The sequence below is a fragment of the Perca fluviatilis genome, chromosome 13, assembly GCF_010015445.1.
Source record: "Perca fluviatilis chromosome 13, GENO_Pfluv_1.0, whole genome shotgun sequence".
Classification (NCBI taxonomy): domain Eukaryota; kingdom Metazoa; phylum Chordata; class Actinopteri; order Perciformes; family Percidae; genus Perca; species Perca fluviatilis.
Window position 1 is genome coordinate 34,547,330 of NC_053124.1, and position 23,773 is coordinate 34,571,102.

Genomic DNA, 23,773 nt, shown 5'->3' on the forward strand with positions numbered 1-23,773 from the left:
AGTATGCAAGATCACACTGCTAAAGTGAATACATACCTCTGCATAATCATGCCGCAGTCGTTTCACCCTTTCGGAATTGCGCTCGAAAGGCACTCGATAAATTTGCTTCATTTGAATATGTTTTTTTTTTTAGGATGCGTGCCAGTGTTGATGTTGAGACCTGATGGATATCGGTGAAACTGGCGTGGTCATTGACAATGTTAGTTTGGAGCTGATTGAGTGTTATAGCATTGTTGGCCAAAACCATGTTTACTATCTCCCTCTCTTGCTGTTCTGTGAACATAGGAGGCCTTCCCCCTTGTCGTTCCCGACCCTCAATCCTATGTAGAAAAAAAAACAGTATACAATAGGACAGTAATTTCACAGGAAAAGGTAACAGAAGTGCTGATAGTGCATAGAATACAGTACTGTAAGCAGTTACTGAAACCGTGCAGATGTGTTTGATATGATGATATTTTTACAATACCTATTTTCCAGTCAAAATGTTCTTATCACACTTGCCACTGTGTATCGGCTTAGATTTGGCTGTACTCGCAGTCCAGCCTCCCTCATCATCAGGCCGTGGTTGACAACGTGGTCAACCAGTGTTGCGCGGATCTCATTTGTCAGATTCGGTCCTCTTTGAGCACCTTCTTGTCTTCCTCTTCCTCTTCCTCTACCTCTACCTCCAGCATGGCCTCCATCTCTTCCTCTTCCTCTGTTGATTCCTCCTCTGTTGATTCCTCTTCCTCCCCTTCTTCCTCCCCTTCTTCCTCCTCCTCGTTCTCCTCCTCGTTCTCCTCCCCGTCTTACTCTTTCTCTGACTCTTTCCATTGTGCTTGAAGACCGATGAACTCACCTGCTGCTTTTTATAGTGCTTACATAACTGATTGGTGTGTCTACAATTAAGTAAACAAGTGTTTGCACACCTGATGACTGTGTTGAACCAATTGGTTGGACGGTGCGGTAATTTGACAGTCAGTGCTTTGGTATTGCAAGGAAGTGACTTCATGATAGATTTTTGTGTGTAATGTATGTTAAGTGTGTTTAGTGTTTTGCAAATCACTGTGTGTAGAGTTTTGCAACAAGTGTGAGGTTGACAATGTGCTTATAGTTGTGCAAATATGGGCTGATGTTTTGCTTCTTGAGTGTAAGGTTTTGCTAATAGTGTACTACTTTTAATTTTAGTGTGTAAGCTATCCAAAAAAACATGTAAAAAAAAATATATAAAATTTTTTTTTTTTTTTTTTTGAATGATATATATATATTTATATATATATACACATATATATATATATATATATATATATATATATATATATATATATATATATATATATATTTTACAGTTTTTTTGGATAGCTTACACACTAAAATTAAGTATATATATATATATATACTTCATAAAAATACCCATCAGGGAATGTTACAGTTTTTCTGAATTGCTAAAACACTAAAATCCATTTGCTAAACCAGTGTTTCTCAACGGGGCGGTACCGCCCCCCAAGGGGCGTTCAGAAGATGATGGGGGGCGTTGGAAGCAATATTTTGGAAAGGGGGGCGTTGAGGTGCCCTTGGGGGGCGTTTGTTTGAAAACTAGTTTAAACCAAAGATTCACAATAACAATACATGTTTACACTTAAACTACTTGCAAAAAACAGTTTTCTGCAACATTAAAAACCTGCCAGTTCACGGCACTGCAACTGGACGAGACGGTGGATCATTGTTCGGCGCAGCTCCGTGCTGCCTTCATGGAAACGGGACGTCAGAGCATCGTCTTAAATGAGCTCCGTATTTCAGCGTGAAGCTGCGTTCAGAAAAAACATCAATCGCCGCAGGGTGGTGCGACGTCCTGTTGTATTCTTTAATCCCCCCAATGTAGCACAAGTAGACTTTATATTTCACAGTAACAGTTTTTCGTCAGATCCTTTATAGAACCCAACGTTTCCTACTGTACCTGAAAGCAGCTTAATTTGACGAAGAAAAAGAGAAAAGAGACGAGCGAGAGATTTTTTTATTTTTTTTACGAGCGAGAGATATCGACTGTGCTTTGTTGTTTGGCAAACATTTAGCTGTCCCCCAAACTCCCGGGCAATTCAGGGCTTGTGTTTGCTGTTTTAAAACTTTCTTGTTGAAGCGATAGAGGCAGAGATGTCGCTGTTTACTGTACGGGACTCCACCTCCTCAAAACGCAGCGCGATGTGGGGTTGCGCTTCTCCAAACGTTTTTTTCTGCTATTTACTCGCAAGACAGGCGATAGCAAACCTAGACTTTCAAACCTAGACTCTTCAATCCTAGACTCTTCTAACCTAGACTCTTCTAACTTATACTCTTCTAAGCATCAACAAAGGGCTCTCACTAACTTTCAAAGGTTGTAAACTTATTTCCATTCGGCAGTAGGTGTCGTTTGTCATCACCAAAATGAAAACCTTGTTTCTGTGTGTGTGTGTGTGTGTGTGTGTGTGTGTGTGTGTGTGTGTGTGTGTGTGTGTGTGTGTGTGTGTGTGTGTGTGCGCGCGTGTGTGTAATCCTGCTTTTACCCCTTGATAAGTGCAAGCTTGTTTTCCGTTGGAACAATTTGAATGAAAAATAGATTTGAATGTTAAATTGCTAGCTGTTTCTGATTGGCTACTGTTAGTGTTTGTAATAATAATACATATTATTTAAAGCGCCTTTCATGACACCCAAGGTCACTTCACAACCAAAAAAGGACATTCAAATTATAGTCATCTTATAAAGGTGCTGAGGTTCACACCATGCAGCATGCCTTTTGATAATACCTAATTATAGTTTGAATGTTACATATCTAGTAGTTCTGATTGGCTGCTGTTATTTAATTTGAATGTCAAATGGTTGCATTTAAAAAAAAAAAAAAAAACTGTAAATATTTCTATTCACATGGCTTTTTTGATACCTGGGAAACTAATACATGTGTTGTTTGTCATTCAATGATTTGATTTATTGATTATTTTTAATAATAATAGTAACAATAATAATAGGCCTATATTAGGGTGTAATCATTAATATCTGGGGCAATTAGCCTACATAATATTTGATGGGGGGCGTTAGGGACCTGGATAATGGATAGGGGGGTGCTGGCACAAAAAAGGTTGAGAACCACTGTGCTAAACCAAAGTTGCAAGTGTACAAACCACTTTATTGATTGAATCACACAGTTTGCAGAACTTTAAACACTTCTCATGTGGTTAGACACAATTAGCAAATCGGAATCACTCTTTGTGCAAAACTGTAAACACATTGTCATTCACAAAGCACATGTAGCATTGTGGTGCACTTCAACTCAAAATGGCACAACACAGCCCCGAAAAGTGAAACACAAGCAACACACTGTTGTCATCGGTAACACACAAGCACTCAAAATTGAACACAACTGTTTCAAATCAGTAATGTGTTGCACCTAATCAGTAATATGAAGCCATGTCAAATCCAAATGGTGAGTCTCTCCACAATTGACCGTGTCCTGAAACGCAACCTGATAAGTCTCAAACAATCCTACAGAGTACCATTTGAGAGAAATTCTGAAAGGGTAAAAGAGCTACGATATCAATATGTACAAGTAATCATGTCCAGAGATTATACAGCACTATTGAGTTACTGTACATCTTTACTGTGTTGAATGTAATGCAGCACATGTATACAGAGGCATGAAGTCTGGAATGCTAGGTCATTTACATTACTTAAAATTTTTTTTGGGTCATTTCTATAGAGAATGTTTCAACTGGATTCCATGGAGAGGCCTCATGAGTGCATCTTCTTGGATGAAGCTGGCTTCAATCTCACCAAGAGGAGGAGAGGCCGCAACATTATTGGTCAACGTGCCATTGTAGAGTTTCCAGGGTAGCGCGGTGGCAACGTGACCATATGTGCTGCCAGGGGTGTAGCACAAAATTCTGGGTCCTGTAGAAAGGCATTTTCTATGGGCCCCTCCCCGCATCCACAGCTATTCATTCTAGCATCTTTTTGGGCCCTCCGCACATGAGGGCCCTGGGTACTCAGTCCCCTTTTTCCCCCCAGTCCAACCATGTGTGCTGCCATCAGCAGCTACGGGGTTATTCACCGCCATGTGACTGTAGGGCCTTACAACACTGCCCATCTGATAACGTTTCTGTATGCTCTACAGGAAGCCCTACTGAAACGTGAACAGAGAGGTGATGAGCAGGCAGAGCATCCCATGTATGTGGTAATCTGTCAGACATTATGCGAACTATTCACGTGTTACTAGAATTTGTGAGTGTGTTGAAAATAATCCCGCACGTTTTATACATTGCCTCCCTCCCACCATACTCTCCCCTTCCTTAACGTTTTTACAGCTGCTTACACACCAAATCTTTTTTCATGTCTACACGATTTTTGAAACCTCGGTCACACAAAAGTGCAAAATCACAACGCAAAATCTCCAAAACCATAAGCTATTTCTCAGCCTTTCACTCAGTTTTCAATTGCATGAAACACTTTTTTCAAAACATTAAACACAATTCTCTACCTAAGACACACAAATCTAACAAGAAGTGACTTGCTATCCATTTCTAAACACAACCAATCAAAATGCTACACTTATTTACCAGGGCACACACACACTCCTCACATGTGCAAACACATTATGTCATAACTGAACACTAACCAATCATTGCTTTAGTATAGGCCTATACAGAGGCCAAAGGTCAGATTACCTGTTTGGAACAATGGATGCCAACAATAGACAGAGAGCAAGAGGAGGAGGAGGGAGAGACAGGGGATAACAACGAGGAGGAGGAGGGAAGAAGAGGAAGGAGAGCCATTTCTGATGAGATCAGGGAGAGAAGCCCATCTTGAGTAGCTTTACAGTGGCGTCCATACTGCATGCAACTATCCAATGACTATTTCAGCATTACAAATCAAATGCAAATGCTTCATTTTGAGATGTGTTTATGGTATTTTGAATGGAGTGTTTCATTTTGAAGGAGATGTGAGGCATTTTGCATTTTGTGTGTGCAGTTTTGGGAATTGTGTGTAGAGTTTTGAAAAAAGGAGACAGTTTTGAAAACGTGTGTAAGCAGTTGGAATAAACTGTAATCCCATGAAGAATTTTTTTCTGCATGGAGGTGGAAGGTCTATGACAGAAATCCTTATGCACAGGAAAATCTCATTCAGTCAATGGATGCAGCGTGTGACAACATTGGAGTGGAAGCGATTCAAGGTTGGATTCGGCATGCTAAAGGATTCTTTCCCCGTTGTTTAGCAAGGGACAGGATTGCCTGTGACGTCGATGAGGTCCTGTGGCCTGACCATGCCCAGAGTCATGATGCTGAGGCAGAATGATTCCAAGACATTGCTTGCTATCGATCTGCGGCATATTTTGTTTGTGACTATATTTGTGTGTGCAGGATTGTGGTAGTACTTCATAATAAATATAATTTTTCCCCTGCTCTGCCCTGAGTGCAGTGTTTTGCATTTATCTCTGTAGTGTGTAATGACTGCTGTGTAGTGTTTATGTATTAGCTGGATGTGTGTGTTATCTGAAAACAGTGTTTGGTTTTGGGTAAAGATAACATAGTTCTGAAGCAATTGTTTGATATAGCAAGACAAGTCAAAGGTTTTGACAGTGTAGCTTAAGTTTGGTGATTTGTGTTTAAGGTGTTGAGAACGCGAGAGAAGCATTCAAAAAATGTGTTTTAGCAATTCAGAAATACTGTAACAGGGTTGTTGGTCTCTAAATGTTTTAACTTTTATGAGCGCACCCCTCTCTCCCCCTCTCTCTCTCTCGCTCTCTGCACCGAGCTCCGCCTGATCTATAAGAACGGTGACGCCGTTATCAATCGAGTATTGATTGGTCAATAGGCGGTGCTTTAACACCGGTTGATCTCTGATCTCCAACTTAACCTGCTCCCGACCAGGTTAGGTGTTCAGCATGAGTTACCATGGCGATTGAACCCGATAACAACTGATCCACCATCGTAGTACAGAAAATCCTGGGTTGAGCCTTAAGTTAGCTCGTTAACGCCAAATCCTGCTCCGTAGTACAGGCCTCTGGTGTGGAAACACACGTGCTAATTTGAAAACGCAGCACTCAGGTGTGCTATAAAAGGCAGCAGGTGAGTTCACCTGTCTTCAACAAAAATGGAAGGAGCTAGAAGAAGAAGAAGAAGAAGAAGAAGAAGAAGAAGAAGAAGAAGAGTGAGAATGAGAGGGGAAGCTCAAAGAGGAGATTAAGGAGGTAGAGGAAGAGGAGAAGAAGGACTTGGAGCCTGTGATGTGGATGAAATCTTATGGACTGATCCAGCCAGATGGAGAGATGATGAATAGTTACAGTATTCTTGTTGCTTTTACAGTAGTTTTTCTTCAGAGTCAAAGTGTATGTACTTCATGCAGTAGTTTTTATTTGTCTAGAGATTTTATTTGTTTCATTGATTTCATTGTTGGTTGATTACTGTAACTGATTATGGTAAGAAATACTGTAAGTATTGAAATAAATACTTGAAATATTCAGTCTGCAGCATCAGTGTTGTGCAGTGCTGGGTAAGTTTATAGTAGGCCTATTTGTGTATATTCTCCCTATATCTCAAACTAATCATGAAGAATGTTGTGGGTTTGTCACTAAATTATCCCTTACATAACACTGTCTGGCCAAAAATCTAGCACATGCTATTTCCTAAAATTAGTTTTTTTTTACAAATGTGTTTTTTATTTATCACAGCAGTGTGAAACTGGCTGCAATAGTGTCTGATCATTGAGGACCGTTTGTTACAGTTTTTTTGGATAGCTTACACACTAAAATTAAAAGTAGTACACTATTAGCAAAACCTTACACTCTAGAAGCAAAACATCAGCCCATATTTGCACAACTATAAGCACATTGTCAACCTCACACTTGTTGCAAAACTCTACACACAGTGATTTGCAAAACACTAAACACACTTAACATACATTACACACAAAAATCTATCATGAAGTCACTTCCTTGCAATACCAAAGCACTGACTGTCAAATTACCGCACCGTCCAACCAATTGGTTCAACACAGTCATCAGGTGTGCAAACACTTGTTTGCTTAATTGTAGACACACCAATCAGGTGTGTAAGCACTATAAAAAGCAGCAGGTGAGATCATCGGTCTTCAAGCACAATGGAAAGAGTCAGAGAAAGAGTAAGACGGGGAGAACGAGGAGGAGGAGGAAGGGGAGGAAGAGGAATCAACAGAGGAGGAATCAACAGAGGAAGAGGAAGAGATGGAGGCCATGCTGGAGGTAGAAGTAGAGGAAGAGGAAGAGGAAGACAAGAAGGTGCTCAAAGAGGACTGAATCTGACAAATGAGATCCGCGCAACACTGGTTGACCACGTTGTCGACCACGACCTGACGCTGAGGGAGGCTGGACAGCCAAATCTAAGCCGATACACAGTGGCAAGTGTGATAAGAGACAATGTCTAGTTTTTTTGTGTTTGTTTTTTTTTACAGTAAACTTACAGTACAATGCGTAAAGTGACATTTTGTTACAGTATTATTCAATTCAATTCAATTCAATTTTATTTATAGTATCAAATCATAACAAAAGTTATCTCGAGACACTTTACAGATAGAGTAGGTCTAGACCACACTCTATAATTTCCAAAACCCCAACAATTACAGTAATTCCATCAAGAGCAAGCATTAGCAGTGGCTATCGCGACAGTGGCAAGGAAAAACTCCCTTTTAGGAAGAAACTTCGGCAGACCCAGACTCTTGGTAGGCGGTGTCTGACGTGCCGGGGTGTGGGTGAACAGTGCCAATAATAGTCACATTAAAGGTCACAGTGACTTCGAAGGTTATCGTGGAAGTTCATGTCATAGCAGGGCACATCGTGTCATACTGAGTAGTGCAGTCCCCTATACCGGATCCAGACTACTCTGTGCATAGGAACATCACAGCAGGACGTTGCGGGATGTAGCGTGGCGCTGCAGAGCATGGGTGGATGCGGCGGATGCAGCAGGACGCAGCAGGATGCAGCAGGATGCAGCAGGACGCAGCAGGACGCAACAGGACGCGGCCGGGAATTGCAGAGAATCGCAGAGCATAGCTCTGCGAAGAAGAAACATAAGGACTCCGGGGAGTAAACTCCCCAGAGCTAGATTAGTAACAAGCAATTCTGGGACAGGATGCATACAAAAGTAACAAGTAGAGATGAGAGAGCAGCTCAGTGTGTCATAGGAAGAAAACAGCCTCCCCTGCAGTCTAGAATTGTAATAGCATAACTAAGAGGGCAGGTTAAAGAGAGGTGCCTGGTCGGGCTAGAACTCTCCCCAACCGGATCGGGCTGTACTGGCTTGCCTCCCTCTACTCTTGCTATATTATTAATTATACAGTATATAAAACTGTTGACTACGAGGAGAAGCAGATTGGCCGGGTTAGGTGGCCGCCCGCGACCCTCACCTAACTATAAGCTTTGTCAAAGAGGAGGGTTTTCAGTTTACTCTTAAATGAGGCGGGATCGTGTCTGCCCTCGAACCCAGACTGGAAGCTGGTTCCACAGAAGCGGAGCCTGATAGCTGAAGGCCCTGGCCCCAGTCTACTTCCAAGAGACTCTAGGAACCACAAGTAGCCCCCCATTCCGGGGGAGCGCAGTGCTCTAGTGGGACAATAAGGTACTAAGAGCTCTTCTAGGTATGATGGTGCTTGACCATTTAGAGCTTTGTAAGTCAGGAGGAGGATTTTAAATTCGATCCTAGATTTCGCAGGAAGCCAATGCAGAGAAGCTAATACAGGAGAAATATGATCTCTTCTCTTAGTTCTCGTCAGAACACGTGCTGCAGCATTCTGGATCAGCTGGAGCGTCTTAAGGGACTTATTTGGGCAAACTGATAATAAGGAATTGCAGTAATCTAGTCTAGAAGTACGAATGCATGGACAAGTTTTTCAGCATCGTTTTGAGACAGGATATTCCTAATTTTGGCAATGTTACGAAGATGGAAAAAGGCTATTCTTGAGGTTTGTTTTATGGGGCGTTGAAGGATAAATCCTGATCAAAAATAACTCCCAAATTTCTGACAGCAGTGCTGGAGGCCAGGGCGATACCATCCAGAGTAGCTATATTTTTTCGCAAACGGGTGCGTTGGTCCTATCACAATAACTTCCGTTTTGTCTGAGTTTAACATCAGGAAGTTGTGGGTCATCCAGCATTTTATATCCTCAATACACGTTTGAAGTCTTGCTAACTGACCACTTTCATCTGGCTTAATTGACAGATATAATTGTGTATCGTCTGCGTAACAGTGATAGTTAATTGAGTGTTTCCTAATAATATGGCCTAGAGGAAGCATATATAAGGAAAATAGAATTGGTCCAAGCACTGAGCCTTGAGGAACGCCATGGCTAACTTTGGCGTGCTTGGAGGGTTTATCGTTAATGTTAACAAATTGGGATCGCTCAGAGAAATAAGACTTAAACCAGCTAAGTGCAATTCCTTTAATTCCGACTAAGTGTTCTAATCTGTGTAACAGGATTGTATGGTCAATAGTGTCAAATGCAGCACTAAGATCTAATAAAACAAGTATGGAGACAAGTCCTTTGTCTGCAGCTGTTAGAAGGTCGTTAGTAATTTTCACCAGTGCCGTCTCTGTGCTATGATTCTTTCTATTATGAATCTCCATGTCAACATTTTGGGCGTGTTGAGAAATAAATGAGTTTCTTCAGTCTGCAACATTGGTCTTGTGTAGTGTTTGGTGAATTTACATTATATTTGTACTTTGTTGATGGTAGCCTACTCTAATCATAGGGAAGTAGAAGTGCTAAAAGTGTTTTAGGTTTATCACAGAAGAGTGTAACTCGTGCAAACAGAGTATAGTATATGAAACGTGTGTGTTTCATATGGTAAGAAAGTGTGGATTTTAAACAAAAGTGTATAGTTTTTACAAGAGTGTTTAATTATGCAAATGATCTGTAGTGTTTTGCTAATTGGGTGTGTGGTTGTGCTAATTGTGTGTAGTGTTTTGAAAACACGGGCCCTGTTTTGAAAATCGTGCTTAAGCAATCCAAAAAAACTGTAAATGAAAACTAATAGCATTTTCACAAATATGTGTATATGTTTTGACTGAAGTGTGTATGTTTTAATTGAAGTGTATCATTTTTCAAACAATCTAAGAATTATGCAAATTAGTGTGGTGTTTGGATAATTGTGATTATATTTTGAAAAAAAGAACCCGGTTTTCAAAATTGCGTGTAAACAATTGAAAAAAACTGTAATAAAAAAAAAACAAGAATGCAGACTCAGATCGCAAAATAATAACTGGGAATGCTTTATACATATCCTAATTGTTTCCCTGTGTAGGATTTCATTATGAGACAGCCCATAGGCTATAGAAAAATGAGAAAAGAAAAGTTGATAAATAGCGTAGTAGTAATAGGCCTCAGTAAGAAGCTGCATATAGGCAAATTAAAGAAACCAAGTAATGTTTATCAGCCACTGGATTCATTTTAAGCCAGCCCTTTAGGCTAAAGAGAATAAGAAAAAAAGAACAATGTCTGAATATTCTGGTCTAGGAAGAATTTACAAATCATTTCCATAGCATGTAAACCTTCAAGATGTATACAAATAAGTCAAGATTATGCTACTGAAAGCAAACAAACATCATCAACAACAACGAATCAATGAACTACCTTAAACAAGACAGGAGCAGTCCGTCATTCAGGTAAAGAGTATTTAACATCCAGTTCACGGAGTTTCTTTTTGATATCATCAAACTCCCAACGCTTTTGGAGAAGACTGGTACTGAAATCCGGGAAGATATGGACACGTTTGTCGTTGTACTTGAGTTCTTCTTTTTCACGGACAAGTAGTAGGATTTTAAACTTATCCTGAAGACTAAGGAGTTTCACCAGGATAGACCTCAGAGCTAAATTCTGTGACTGTTGCATAGTGGAGCAGTGAACCCGCTCTAGACCTGGAGGTACCGGGAAATTCTCCTCACCCAAAAGATGCTGGATTAAGCAGCTGATGAATCTGTGGATGTTTTTACACTCAGCTTTTTCAGGAACATGAATGAAGCAAAGATTGTGGGCCCTGCTTCGGTTTTCAGAATCTACCAATTCATCCTGCAGATGGGAGTTTTCACCCTGGAGTGACTTCAAGCGTTTTTGTATGTCGGATAAAATGTCCTCATTGGAGCTGACCCATGTTCAAGCTCGGCTACATGGTCGCCTTAAGTTGTTGGAGAGCCATGGATCGACGTTAAACTTGACTGAATATTGTCCATTTTTGCGTCGAAGTGTGATAACATACATATATTATATAATGTCCATGATAAACTTGTTGGTAACTGATTGCTCCATGATGGACATCAAGCGCTGTAAATCAGAGGCTTTGAGGATGTTGTTTATATAATGCGTCAGTTAGCAAGGATAAATTGCATTCGTAGCGAGAAATGATTTATCAGTTATTTGAAGGCAAATCTAGTAATGCTAGCAGGCCTGGCTGCATCAAACGCTCATGCTGCCGCCATCTTTACATGTATGGTATACAGGGGTATGCTCCATTTACAGCAGCTAAATCAACTATTCTTATTCTGATTTTAAGTCCCATAACAAAGGTAGGGTTGCTGTGTTGATTCGCCATTCCAGCCAGACATAGAGAGGGGAAATGAGAGCTGGAAAGCCCAGAAGCTCCACCTCTTCTTCTTCACATTGTGTGTTGTTTGTGAGCATCACATGAGAAACTTCTCTTATTTATTTCTTTCAGTTGTCATTTGGTGTAAGGAAATCACTCATATCAAAAAAGGGAATTGAGATGACTGACCAGATGTGACCAATATATCTTCCGCTGCTGTCGTGGACACATCACAACTGAGAAACAAAGATGCTCTGTTCACACTGCTAAGACGCGGCGCTCTAAAGACGTACTGTGAGTATCAGAAAATGTATCTGTGATGTTTCTGCTGCTGTTTTTGTGTTAAAATCCCAACTTTAAAATTAAACTTCATGGGGATAAATAAGGTGATATGGTGATAAACTGTTCTTCTTGTTCGCCAAAATGTTTGTTTTGTTCCAGGAATTTCCTAAAATGCAGAATAGAATCTAGAAAATAATACTTAGGACAAGACAAATCAGTGATTTGTGCAAAACATTCCCTTGTTCTGGTGTGTGTGTGTGTGTGTGTGTGTGTGTGTGTGTGTGTGTGTGTGTGTGTGTGTGTGATTGTTAGGGTGAGTGTGTGTGGGTGAGTGTGTGTGTGTGTGTCAACAAATATCTACTTGAAAAGGAAGTAAAGAAATCTAATTTTCTAAAATGGAATTTAAAAAATGCACTAGAATCTAGATATTACTTAAGACAAGACAAATTACTGATTTGTGCAAAACTTTCTCTTGTTCTGGATTCTCATATGTGAACATTGTCAGTGCTTTTTGTCATATGCATCAATGGAAGAAGATTCTTTTGCTCATAGGATTTAGAGTTTTATTTGAAAGATCTTTAGTTTTTTGATGTGCAACCTTTTCCTCCGAATTTATAATCTTGTCCTTTTGACTCTCTTTTCTTCCTTTGCTTTGAAAGCAGCTTTTACTCTGTTTTAGGTTTTATCTTCAGGGATCTTGTGACTTGCAGGATCTCAGCTTGTTTCATGTACAACTCAAGTAATAAGTTAAGTAAAAATAGAAATACTCCAGTACAAGTAAAGGTGTACTGGAGTAGCAGAAAGCGAGCAACAAACATAAAAAATAAGGGCCCAAAAAAGTGTTGAAAAAACGAGAACATCAAAAGGTTGTCTTCTAGTTTGAAGCAGGTAAACTCTGCTCGCAAAGTTGGTTTCCGCACGCCTGAATGAATCTGACTTTTGACATTTTGATGGCTTAAACCAAGGACGAACTGGCCCTCCTCTGATTGGATACACCCTGGGCTTATTTGCAATGGGGAACACACTGGTGTCATCGGATTTTTTCAAATCTAATCGTTAAATCGGTGAAAATAGCTTATTACCATATTTGACAGTGCTTGCAGTGGGTAAACTTTGGTGACCCTATATACATGACAGCTGAGGTCCAGAGCTTTCTATAACAGCTGGTCTTATGTGTCTAGCACCTTCTGTTGCTAAATGACAAGGCTTCAAACATGTACTGGGTTCAAGGTTCAGAGGTCAATATTTCAAAGCAGGAGTAATATATCCTCTTCAGACTGACATATGTTACTGTCCAGGTTGCGACCTTTCCAACAATTTGATTGATATAGTCCTACGACGTTTTAATTGTCACATATCATGGAGACCACTTTGCAAGCTATACTTTATTGTCCCCAGAGGGATATTTGCTTTGAGTTCAAATGCTTCACACATAACACTTGACATATTGTTTTATCATACAGCTGACATATACTTACAATAAAAAAACATAAAGTTATATGTAGCCAGACTGAATCACATCACAAAGCCACAATCTATTTTTAATTTTGAAAAAGTAGTCTCAGCAAAGGCTAAAAAGGTTAGGAAGGCTACAAGCTGTAACAACGGTGATTGATATGAGGATCATCTTCTGAATATAATAATTAATATGTTAGGCCTACCATGAATTGTTATTTCAAAAAAGTCATTCATTTAAAACAACTAATAATGCAGTGTGATGTTAAATCAAACTAAGTCCCACACATGAATATGCTCATGTTTTCCCTTTAATTCAATTCAATTCAATTTTCTTTATAGTATCAAATCATAACAAGAGTTATCTCGAGACACTTTACAGATACAGTAGGTCTAGACCACACTCTATGAATTCCAAAACCCCAGTCTTTGCTATTAATATTCATCAACTTAAAAATTAGAAAAATGCATTTTTAAATAACGATGCGTGGAAAATAAAATAAAAAATGCTTCTCTTTGTAGGGCTAAATAGTTTATGTTTTTCACAACAGTAGCCTGCAAGTCAAAACAAATGCACATTAGTCAAACAAGCCATTAGGCTGTATTTCTAAACACTGAACTGTAGGTTTTTTATATAATATATATAAGGCAAATCAAAGTGCTTAGCATAGAACACTATTTTGTCATTGTTGGTATTTTTATTGTATATATTATCACATAGGCTACAACGTGCAGCAATCTTTTACAGATGTGGAGCAGTAATTAATACGTCACTTCTGGAGTCTTCCACTGATTTTTTAAAACATTATTACGGTGCATAACTTACTGGAACAAAACTGAGCAACGTGTTGTTGCTGCTGACAAAACCACTGATTAAATATGTATAGTGAAGCGATACTGGCATTAAAGACTTGAAATGAATGCCCACGTTGCATTGTGGGATATCGGCTTAGAATGCACCCAGCTCAGCCCATATCGTAGTGTTCTGTCTTTTTACTGTAACATATTATATACGGTATTATTATCATTAAAATAAAGAAATGCATACCATGATAACATCTTAACAAATTTATATATATATATATATTTATAGATGTGGCGTTATAGTTTTAAAAATATCAATAAACAACAAAGCTACCCAGCTTCCCTGGCCGAAATATAATACATATAAACCATGATAAGATCTAGTGAAAAAAATGTTGATTAAAACAGTTATTGGGCTAAAAATACCAATGATAACAAAGCTGTTTACAGCTTCTCTGCTGCAGCTGGACTGGCAGAAAGATTTGTGCTCTGATTACGAAAGATGCTTCCCTTTGAAATAAATTAGTTTAAAAATATCGTGATAGTATCACGATCTGATGGATTACTTTTCGTGATGCCATCATGAACTGACGAGAGACTGGGTTGGTATTTTCCCAAAATGTGAAGCTATTATTTTGCAGGATAATGTTGTATGACGTGTTGTGTTGTCCTCTACAGATGTGATTCCTTGAACAACATTCAACAAATCTCTGCCTGAAGTAACTCCTTCCAGCGGTGGTCCTAAACATTGGCATCATGCCAGCAATGGGAGGTTTGTCTTTGTACTACATAAAGACACTTGTAGTCTTAATTCTGTGTCTAGGGCATCACCTGAACCCTTCCCTGGCTTATTCTCTGAAAAACTGCTGCATCGGTTATTCTAACGACGCCTTGGCTGATGTTGTTTTGCATTGCTCGCAACATCATCTTGTATCTGTCCCTGATGACATACCCAGAGATGTGAATGTATTGTATCTCTCGATCAATCAGCTTGAACAGATACACAGGGATGATTTCCGGGACATGTCAAAGCTTAGAGTTTTGTCACTGGACAATAATCAGATTACTCACGTGGACGATGGATCTTTCATCCATTTGATTGCGTTATCAAGGCTCCACATGGCCTATAACAAACTCAGCGATCTGACAGGTAACCTCTTTCAGGGACTGTTCAACCTTACCATGCTTGATCTCTCCGGTAACAACATTCAGTCCATTCATACCTCGGCCTTTCAGTCTCTGTCCAGATTAGAAACCGTGATTTTAGACTCAAACAAGCTGCAAAAAGTCGCTGACATTCAGCCCATCCTACAACTACCACTTATACAGAAACTTACTATTACACGTAATCTATTTCCCTCATTTCAGACCAACGATCTGCTGCTGAATGAGCCCTCAAGCCTGAAGGTGTTAGATTTTTCGAATGATGTGTTTGAAAAGTTCAGCATCACAACAAACATCTTTCCTCACCTTGAGATGATAGACTTTTCTATGTCTGGCCAAGTTGCCGGCTGGAAATGGGACATTCCTGACAAGACTTTACTCAGGAACATAACTCAGCTGTATTTTAATTCCCCGTGTATTGCTTTCAAAGAGATCCGAAAAGTCCTGCAGAGCCTCGACTCACTGATGCATCTGAGACTGAATTATATGGAGAAGTGGATCAAAAAAGGTCTCCTAGCTACGGTTTGCAAGATACCGACACTTGAGAAGCTGGATCTGTATTGGAACAAAGTCCCCAATATAAGTGAAAAGCTTGTAACTTGCTCTCAGCTGAGTGAGCTTGATTTGTCATCTACTTCAATGACTGAACTGTCTAAAGGCTCGATTCGACTGATGAAGCAACTGAGTTCCCTAAATTTAAAGAATAACTTCCTCGCCAAGGTGCCAGATGACATTCGGACTCTCTCCTCTCTCAAGATCCTAAATATTGGTGTCAATGCTATTTCTGAGTTGAGCTGTGAGGATTTCACAAACACAACGCGCCTCAGAGAGCTTCATCTGCACAACAACCACATTGCCAAACTGGACAGATGTGTCTTTGAAAGTCTTAATGACCTGAAGATTTTAGATATGAGCGACAACCTGCTGTGGACATTCGGAGACGCCTTCAAAATAGGCCTGAAGAAGCTTGAGTTCTTGGATCTGAGCAACAACTTTGTACTTCTTCTTGATAAGGGGGATTTTCAAAGTTTAGGGTCCTTAAAATATTTGGATGTGGTGTCAAAACATATCTGGAGCGTGACACATAAGGCTTTCGATGGATTGAATAACCTGCGTAACCTAAGTGTATCTCTTCCATTTGAATTTGAAAATAAATTCAGAGGTTTACAGCAGTTGGAAAATCTTACAATTTACTTCATTAGTGACAGTTTCAAAGGTCCTCAACCAAACAATTATAAAGCTTTATTTCATTTAAAATCCATGACATTTCTCACAGTAATATGCAAGGGTTTTCCCCTTGAGATACCAGAAATTCTCCAGGCTATGAAACATTTAGAAGACTTCACAGCTGAGAATTTCTTCATTTCTGGACCAGATGTGGACACTTTTCAATACAATCGCCAGCTTAAAAGTTTGACAATCAGACGGACTGATCTGTCCGACTTGGATCCTAGACTGTTTCAGCCAATGCCGCTCCTGCAGGTCCTTGATTTCTCCGAAACTAAGATAAAGTCTTTGGACTTTCTGTTCCAGGCTGATCTATATGCACTCAGATGTTTGAAACTAAGTGACAATGAGATAACTGTGATCAATGAGACGGTCTTCCAATTTCTCCCTGCACTAACATACCTCGATGTGGAAAACAACCCTTTTACTTGTGACTGCTCTAACGCCGGCTTTATCCAATGGGTGAAGAACAACAACCAAACTCAGGTTGTTAACGCCTACCAATACACATGTTCCTTCCCTGTGGCTGAACAAGGAAACAAGCTTCTGGACTTTGACATCCTGTCCTGTTGGATGGACGTTAGCTTCCTCTGCTTCATTTCCAGCACGTGCCTGGTTGTTTTTACACTCCTCGCATCCTTCATCTACCACTTTCTGAGGTGGCAGCTAGCCTATGCCTACCACCTTTTCCTGGCCTTTCTATATGACAGCAGGAAGAGAAAGGCGGGAGCTTGTCATCTGTATGACGCCTTCATCTCCTACAATGTTGACGACGAGGCCTGGGTTTACCAAGAGATGCTTCCGGCACTGGAAGGAGAGCAGGGCTGGAGACTCTGTCTGCACCACAGAGACTTCCAACCAGGTACACTTTTACTGTCTGTCTTCCTTTCTTACTGAATTTCTATCCTTTTCTGCTATCTGTCATGAGTTTGTCACACAAAACCAACATTTTAGCAGTTCAGTTCAGTTCAGTTCAGTTTTACATAAATAGCACATTTAAAAACAACCATAGTTGACCAAATAGATAGTATACACATTCAATACACAATACAAAATAATCAACAGTTGACAAGGGTCAAGGTGTCAAAGGTCAACTTGAATTGAAAGCCAATGCATAGTAATGGGTCTAAAATTAGACAAAGTACTTATTGTAGGTGATTTCAATATCCATGTGGACGTTGACAGCAATAGCCTTAGTACTGCTTTTAACTCACTACTAGATTCAATTGGTTTCAGTCAGTGTGCATGAGGCCATGCACTGTTTTAACCACACCCTTGACCTTGTGCTGGCATATGGCATAAAAAATTGAAGATGTAATAGTATTCCCGCAAAATCGTTTATTATCAGACCACTTCTTAATAACTTTCGAATTCTTAATACCCGATTATACAAAATTAGATAAAAGCTTCTACACTAGATGCCTATCTGACAGTGCTATAGCTAAATTTAAGGAAGCTATTCCAACAGCACTAAACTCATTACCGTGCTTTAATAAAACAGAGGACCTTTATGTTAACTTTAGTCCCTCTCAAATAATAATAATTGAGTAGATGGTGCTACGGCCTGCCTGCGGACTACTTTAGACTTTGTTGCTCCCCTCAAAAAGAAGACGATGAAGCAAAAGAAACTAGCACCTTGGGATAACTCCCAAACTCGTAAATGGAGGCAAATCTCGCTAAAACTTGAAAGTAAATGGCGTTCCACCAAACTGGAAGAATCTCGTTTAGATTGGCAAGACAGTCTGAAAACCTACAGGAAGGCCCTAAGAAAGGCCAGATCAGACTATTATTCATCACTGATAGAAGAAAATAAGAACACTCAAGGTTTCTTTTCAGCACTGTAGCCAGGCTGACAGATAGCCACAGCTCTACTGAGCCTTCTATTCCGATAGCTCTGAGTAGTGATGACTTCATGAGCTTCTTTAATGATAAAATAAAAACAATTCTGGGAGATACTATTCATCACCTCTTGCCCTCAACATCTAATGGTTCCACTGTAAATGACAGACTGCTAGAAATAACAACTAGACCTGACATATACTTAAACTGCTTTTATCCTATAAACCCTCAACAATTAATGTTAAAGGTCTCTTCAGTAAAACCATCTACCTGTCTCTTAGACCCCATCCCAACGAGGCTACTTAAAGAAGTGTTACCCGTGGTTAACACTTCGTTACTAGATAAGATCAAAGTCTCTATTAACAGGTTATGTACTGCAGTCATTTAAAGTAGCTGTGATAAAACCTCTTCTGAAAAAAACCACCTTAGACCTCCTGAGGTCTTAGGCAACTATAGACCTATATCTAACCTTCCCTTTCTCGCCAAGATCCTTGAGAAGGTAGTTGCCAATCAGTTATGTGATTTTCTACATAGCAATAGCTTATTTGAGGACTTTCAGTCAGGATATAGAAAGCACAGAGACGGCACTGGTGAAAATTACTAATGACCTTCTAACTGCTGCAGACAAAGGACTTGTTTCCATCTTATCTTATTAGATCTTAGTGCTGCATTTGACACTATTGACCATACCATCCTGTTACAGAGATTGGAACATTTAGTTGGCATTAAATGAATTGCTCTAAGCTGGTTTAAATCCTATTTCTCTGACCGATCTCAATTTGTTAATGTTAACAATAAATCCTCCAGGTACGTTAAAGTTAGCCATGGCATTCCACAAGGCTCAGTGCTTGGACCAATTCTATTCTCCTTATATATGCTTCCTCTTGGTAATATTATTAGGAAACACTCCATTAACTTTCACTGTTATGCGGATGACACCCAATTATACTATCAATCAAGCCAGACGAAACCAGTCAGTTAGCTAAACTTCAAGTATGCGTTAAAGATATAAAATCATGGATGGCCTACAATTTTCTGATGTTAAACTCAAACAAAACTGAAGTTGTTGTGCTGGGCCCTGAACACCTCCGAACCTTATTATCCAAAGATATAATTACTCTGGATGGTATTTCCCTGGCCTCCAGCACTACTGTTAGAAATCTAGGAGTTATTTTCGATCAAGATATATCCTTTATCGCCCACATAAAACAAACCTCTAGAACAGCTTTTTTTCACCTTCGTAACATCGCTAAAAAAATTAGAACTAATTAGAAATTAGGAACATCCTGTCTCAAAACGATGCTGAAAAACTAGTCCATGCATACATTACTTCCAGGCTGGACTATTGTAATTCCCTATTATCAGGATGCTCAAATAAGTCCCTTAAGACTCTCCAGCTGATCCAGAATGCTGCAGCACGTGTTCCGACAAAAACTAAGAAAAGAGATCATATTTCTCCTGTATTAGCTTCTCTGCATTGGCTTCCTGTAAAATCCAGGATTGACTTTAAAATCCTTCTCCTGACCTACAAAGCTCTAAATGGTCAAGCACCTTCATATCTTGAGGGGCTCTTAGTACCTTATTGTCCCACTAGAGCATTGCGCTCCCAGATTGCAGAGTTAATTGTCGTTCCTAGAGTCTGTAAAAGTAGAATGGGAGCCAGAGCCTTCAGCTACCAGGCTCCTCTCCTGTGGAAGCAGCTCCCAATCTGGGTTTGGGGGGCAGACACCGTCACCACATTTAAGACTAAACTTAAAACTCTCCTCTTTGATAAAGCTTATAGTTAAGTTAGTTAGTTAAATTTTATTTAGTTAAGGAGTGAGGAGTTGCAGTGTAGGCCTAGCCCGGCGGGGCAGGGTGTATATCTGCAGACACAGCACCCCTGCTTTTCTCTGCTTCTCTTTATAGTCATCAGATTTACCTATCATATATTCAATAATATAGTGAGATTAGAGGCAGGCAGGCCAGTAAAGCCCGATCCAGTTGGGGAGAGTTCTAGCCAGACCAGGCATCTCTCTTTAACCTGCCTCTCTTAGTCATTCTATTATTATTTTATACTGCCGGGGAAGTTCCAGTACGAGATGTTCTTATATGAATAGGTAAACTATTCCAGAAGTTTGGAGCAGCTATTGCAAAGGCTAGCTCACCTTTGTTTTTTAACCTGGATCTGGTAACATCGAGGAGCATCTGACTGGAAGACCTCCGTGCTTTGACAGGTGTATGGACATGTAAAAGCTCAGATAAATAAGAAGGTGACAACCCATTTAAAATCTTGAAAACAAGCAATACAATTTTAAAATTAATCCTGAAACAGACAGGAAGCCAGTTTCAACTAATCTGTTTGTCAAATTTAAAAGCACTGTCAAAAAGAAACCTAAAGTACCTAGAGCATCAACACAGGCACTAAAATGTTCAGCACGACCAAACACAACAATTTCAGTCTTATTGTCAGAGAAAATTCTGATCCAACCATTTTTTGAGATCTGTCAGGCAGTTAAGCAAAGGCTGGATAGTGTCCTTATCGTTGTTGTTTACACACAAATAGATTTGCACATAGTTTGCAAGACAATGGAATGAAATGTTATGTGTTTTTTTAAATGGACCCCAAGTGCAGCATATACAGAGAAAATAGCATGGGTCCCAAAATGGAACCTTGGGGGAGCCCACAAGAAAGAGGGGCAGCAGATGAAGAGAAATTACCAAGGTGCAAACGTCCTATCCGTCAAGTAAGATTCAAACCATTTGAGGGCTATGCCCAATATGCCAACACTTTGTTTGAGTCGGGATAAATGGATAGAGTGGTTGACAGTGTCAAAGGCGGCAGCCAAATCTAAAAGCACTAAAACAGCAGAGGTTGTTATAGACTCTCAGTATGGCAGTTTCAGTACTGAGGCAAGGCATAACACCAGACTGGAACTTTTCATAAATACTAAAGTCATCTCAAAATGATTGAAGTTGAGTTAAAACAACCTCTCCAAGACTTTTGAAAGAAAGGAAAGCTTAGAAATAGCAGCTTCGGACGTTGCTCTAAACTTTAGTTTTGCCACTTAAATTTCCACTTCAATACAGACATTATCCTCTCCAGAAAAGTAGTTTGTTCAAACTCTTAAAATACCCAACATGTGCCCCAAACCATATGAGGAAATAGGTTGTTTATTCATCCCATTTGATACAACCAATAGGAGTCTTTTCCGTTCTCATATCTGAAACCAGAGAACGTAATGGTGACAGTTTTAAACATGTTAACTGAAACGGTCCTATTTTGGTTAGGTTCAGGGACTCAAGTTACTTATTTAAGTTTAGAAAAATATGATGGTTTGGGTTAAAATCAGACTTTACTTCACTTCCAGAAGGTTACCATGTGACGCAGAATGTGACATACCTCCATTTGTTCTGTGAAGTTCAAAAACCCTAAATGGGACAGGAACCCTGGTATCCTGGGTGAAAGTCCTGGCTTGTAATATCTTAAAGGAGAACTCCGGGCAATTTTTACGTTAATCTTGATCGCTATATGTATATGAGTACTGTCGATAGCAAAAAAAACGAGCCGAATCGGTGCTAGCAACACGGAGTTGCTGCAGCTAATGCCGAGAGCTCCCACTCAGCTAAAACGGCAGTTATGGGTGCATAAGATAAAGAGTGTCTTCACTATCTTCAAAAGATAGTTCACTGTCTTCAAAATTCACCTACCCTCTTATAAGAGGGTAGGTGAATTTAAACAATGGCTAAGTTGCTAAACGCATCTTGTTGTCATGTAAGGGCCCTGTTCGTGTTGCACAGACATTTTAATTGCATTTTGTGTCTGTTAAGAGGCACAAAGACACTCTTTATCTTATGCCCCCATAACTGCCGTTTTAGCTGAGTGGGCGCTCGGCATTAGCTGCAGCAACTCCGTGTTGCTAGCACCGATTCGGCTCGTTTTTTTTGCTATCGACAGTACTCATATACATATAGCGATCAAGATTAACGTAAAAATTGCCCGGAGTTCTCCTTTAATAGTGACGGCCTCTGTTAAGTCTTTTAAGTCAGGCGTTCTTTTGTCACAATGTTGACTGTATTACTATGCATCTTATTTATGCGGCGGACTTTGGCTGATTATGAATTGAATTATGCGATCGCATAATAACGTTTTTTCTGGAGGGACTGCTCATTACCACCACTGTGGTGCCCTTGAGCATGCCCTTAACATCTAACCGCTCTAGTGGAGCTGCTCAGTGTCCAGCAGATCAAACTGTGGTTGAACTGGGCAGCTTTCAGGTATGAATGTGTAACTGTGTGAATGTGACAGGTCGTTGTTACAAATGAGAATTTGTTCTCAATCGACTTAACTGGATAAATAAAGCTTAAAAAAAGGGATTTAGTGTGCATTTTATGATTATCAATCCATTATAATATAATATTTTAATTGCCTGTGAAGCACTTGTGACTCTGTGATAAGTGCTATATAAATAAACTTTACTTACTTAAAGCAAGCAGTTATAGTTCCAATGAGAGAACCTGTAGGGGGACTATCTCCCTACAGGTTGTCTCATTGGAACTATAACTCGATTAAAATCCAAAATATAGTGCAAATGTAGCCTTAAAAAGTCACCTGCAGACAGTGTTTTCAACCAACCCACACAGCTTCAGCTTGCTTTGTAATGTCTGCAAAATATTTGAAAAGGTTGGTGACTAAAAATGTGAAGCTTGTGTCTGGTATTTATTCCAAAATGACAATAACTATGCAGTGTTCAACATTAACTTTTTTTTTTCACTTGCCCAGTCAATTTATACTGGCCCCTATGCATAAGATGATACAATGGCGAGCCTTCAACTTCCAAGACACTTGAAACTCTCTTTTGCTAAAGCTGGTAGCACACATCTTCTTATTCTTAGACTTTGAAAAAGACAGCCGCCATTCTTGATTGTCTAGTAGCACATTTAAATCAAATCATTCAACAAGCATTCTCCAACAGGGGCAAGGGAATGATAACATAATTTATGATACAAAGATGATTGAAAGGGCAAGTGGCTTGTTATGGCATTATATTTTTGTCCCTCACATCAGATTGAGGCAGAGTTTACTGCAGCTTCTATACACCTTCGACCCAGATTGACTTTTTAAAGTTGATGCTGACTTTGATGGCTAAAGTACCTTATTTAAATCTGAGAAGTACATCTGATACTGGCCTCCCACCACAAGCCACATGAAAACCAAAGGAGCACGTTTGATGAAGCGAGTGTTAGCAAGTGTTTACCAGACATACTGTACAGATAGCTGCCAAAATACTAAAACTACATATATGAACTGTATGTTCTCTGCATTCACAACATCTCTGACAGGAAGAAGATAAGAGGAAGAGGAACAGAGGACATAGACTAACTTAAAAGATTAATCCAAATGTCATTAGATAAAAGAACAAGAAAATGCAGTTTCAAACAATTGCCTCCCAATACTGAAAGCGATCTCAA

The 23,773-nt window shown here is 39.7% G+C and overlaps 1 protein-coding gene across 2 annotated transcripts in view; it reads left to right on the forward strand.

The window, feature by feature from the left end:
* The window catches only part of LOC120571788 (toll-like receptor 13), a 33,301-nt gene that overhangs the window by 7,253 nt on the left and 2,275 nt on the right, over nucleotides 1-23,773 (forward strand). The window contains exons 2-4 of one of the 2 annotated variants that reach the window (XM_039820876.1): nucleotides 11,684-11,845; nucleotides 14,771-14,864; nucleotides 15,687-17,345. In XM_039820876.1, coding sequence (XP_039676810.1) covers nucleotides 14,849-14,864; nucleotides 15,687-17,345 — 1,675 coding nt within the window. In that variant the 5' untranslated portion in view covers nucleotides 11,684-11,845; nucleotides 14,771-14,848. Of the gene's footprint in view, nucleotides 1-11,683; nucleotides 11,846-14,745; nucleotides 17,346-23,773 lie in introns of those variants that run through there. The other variant, XM_039820875.1, reaches the window with a different exon arrangement.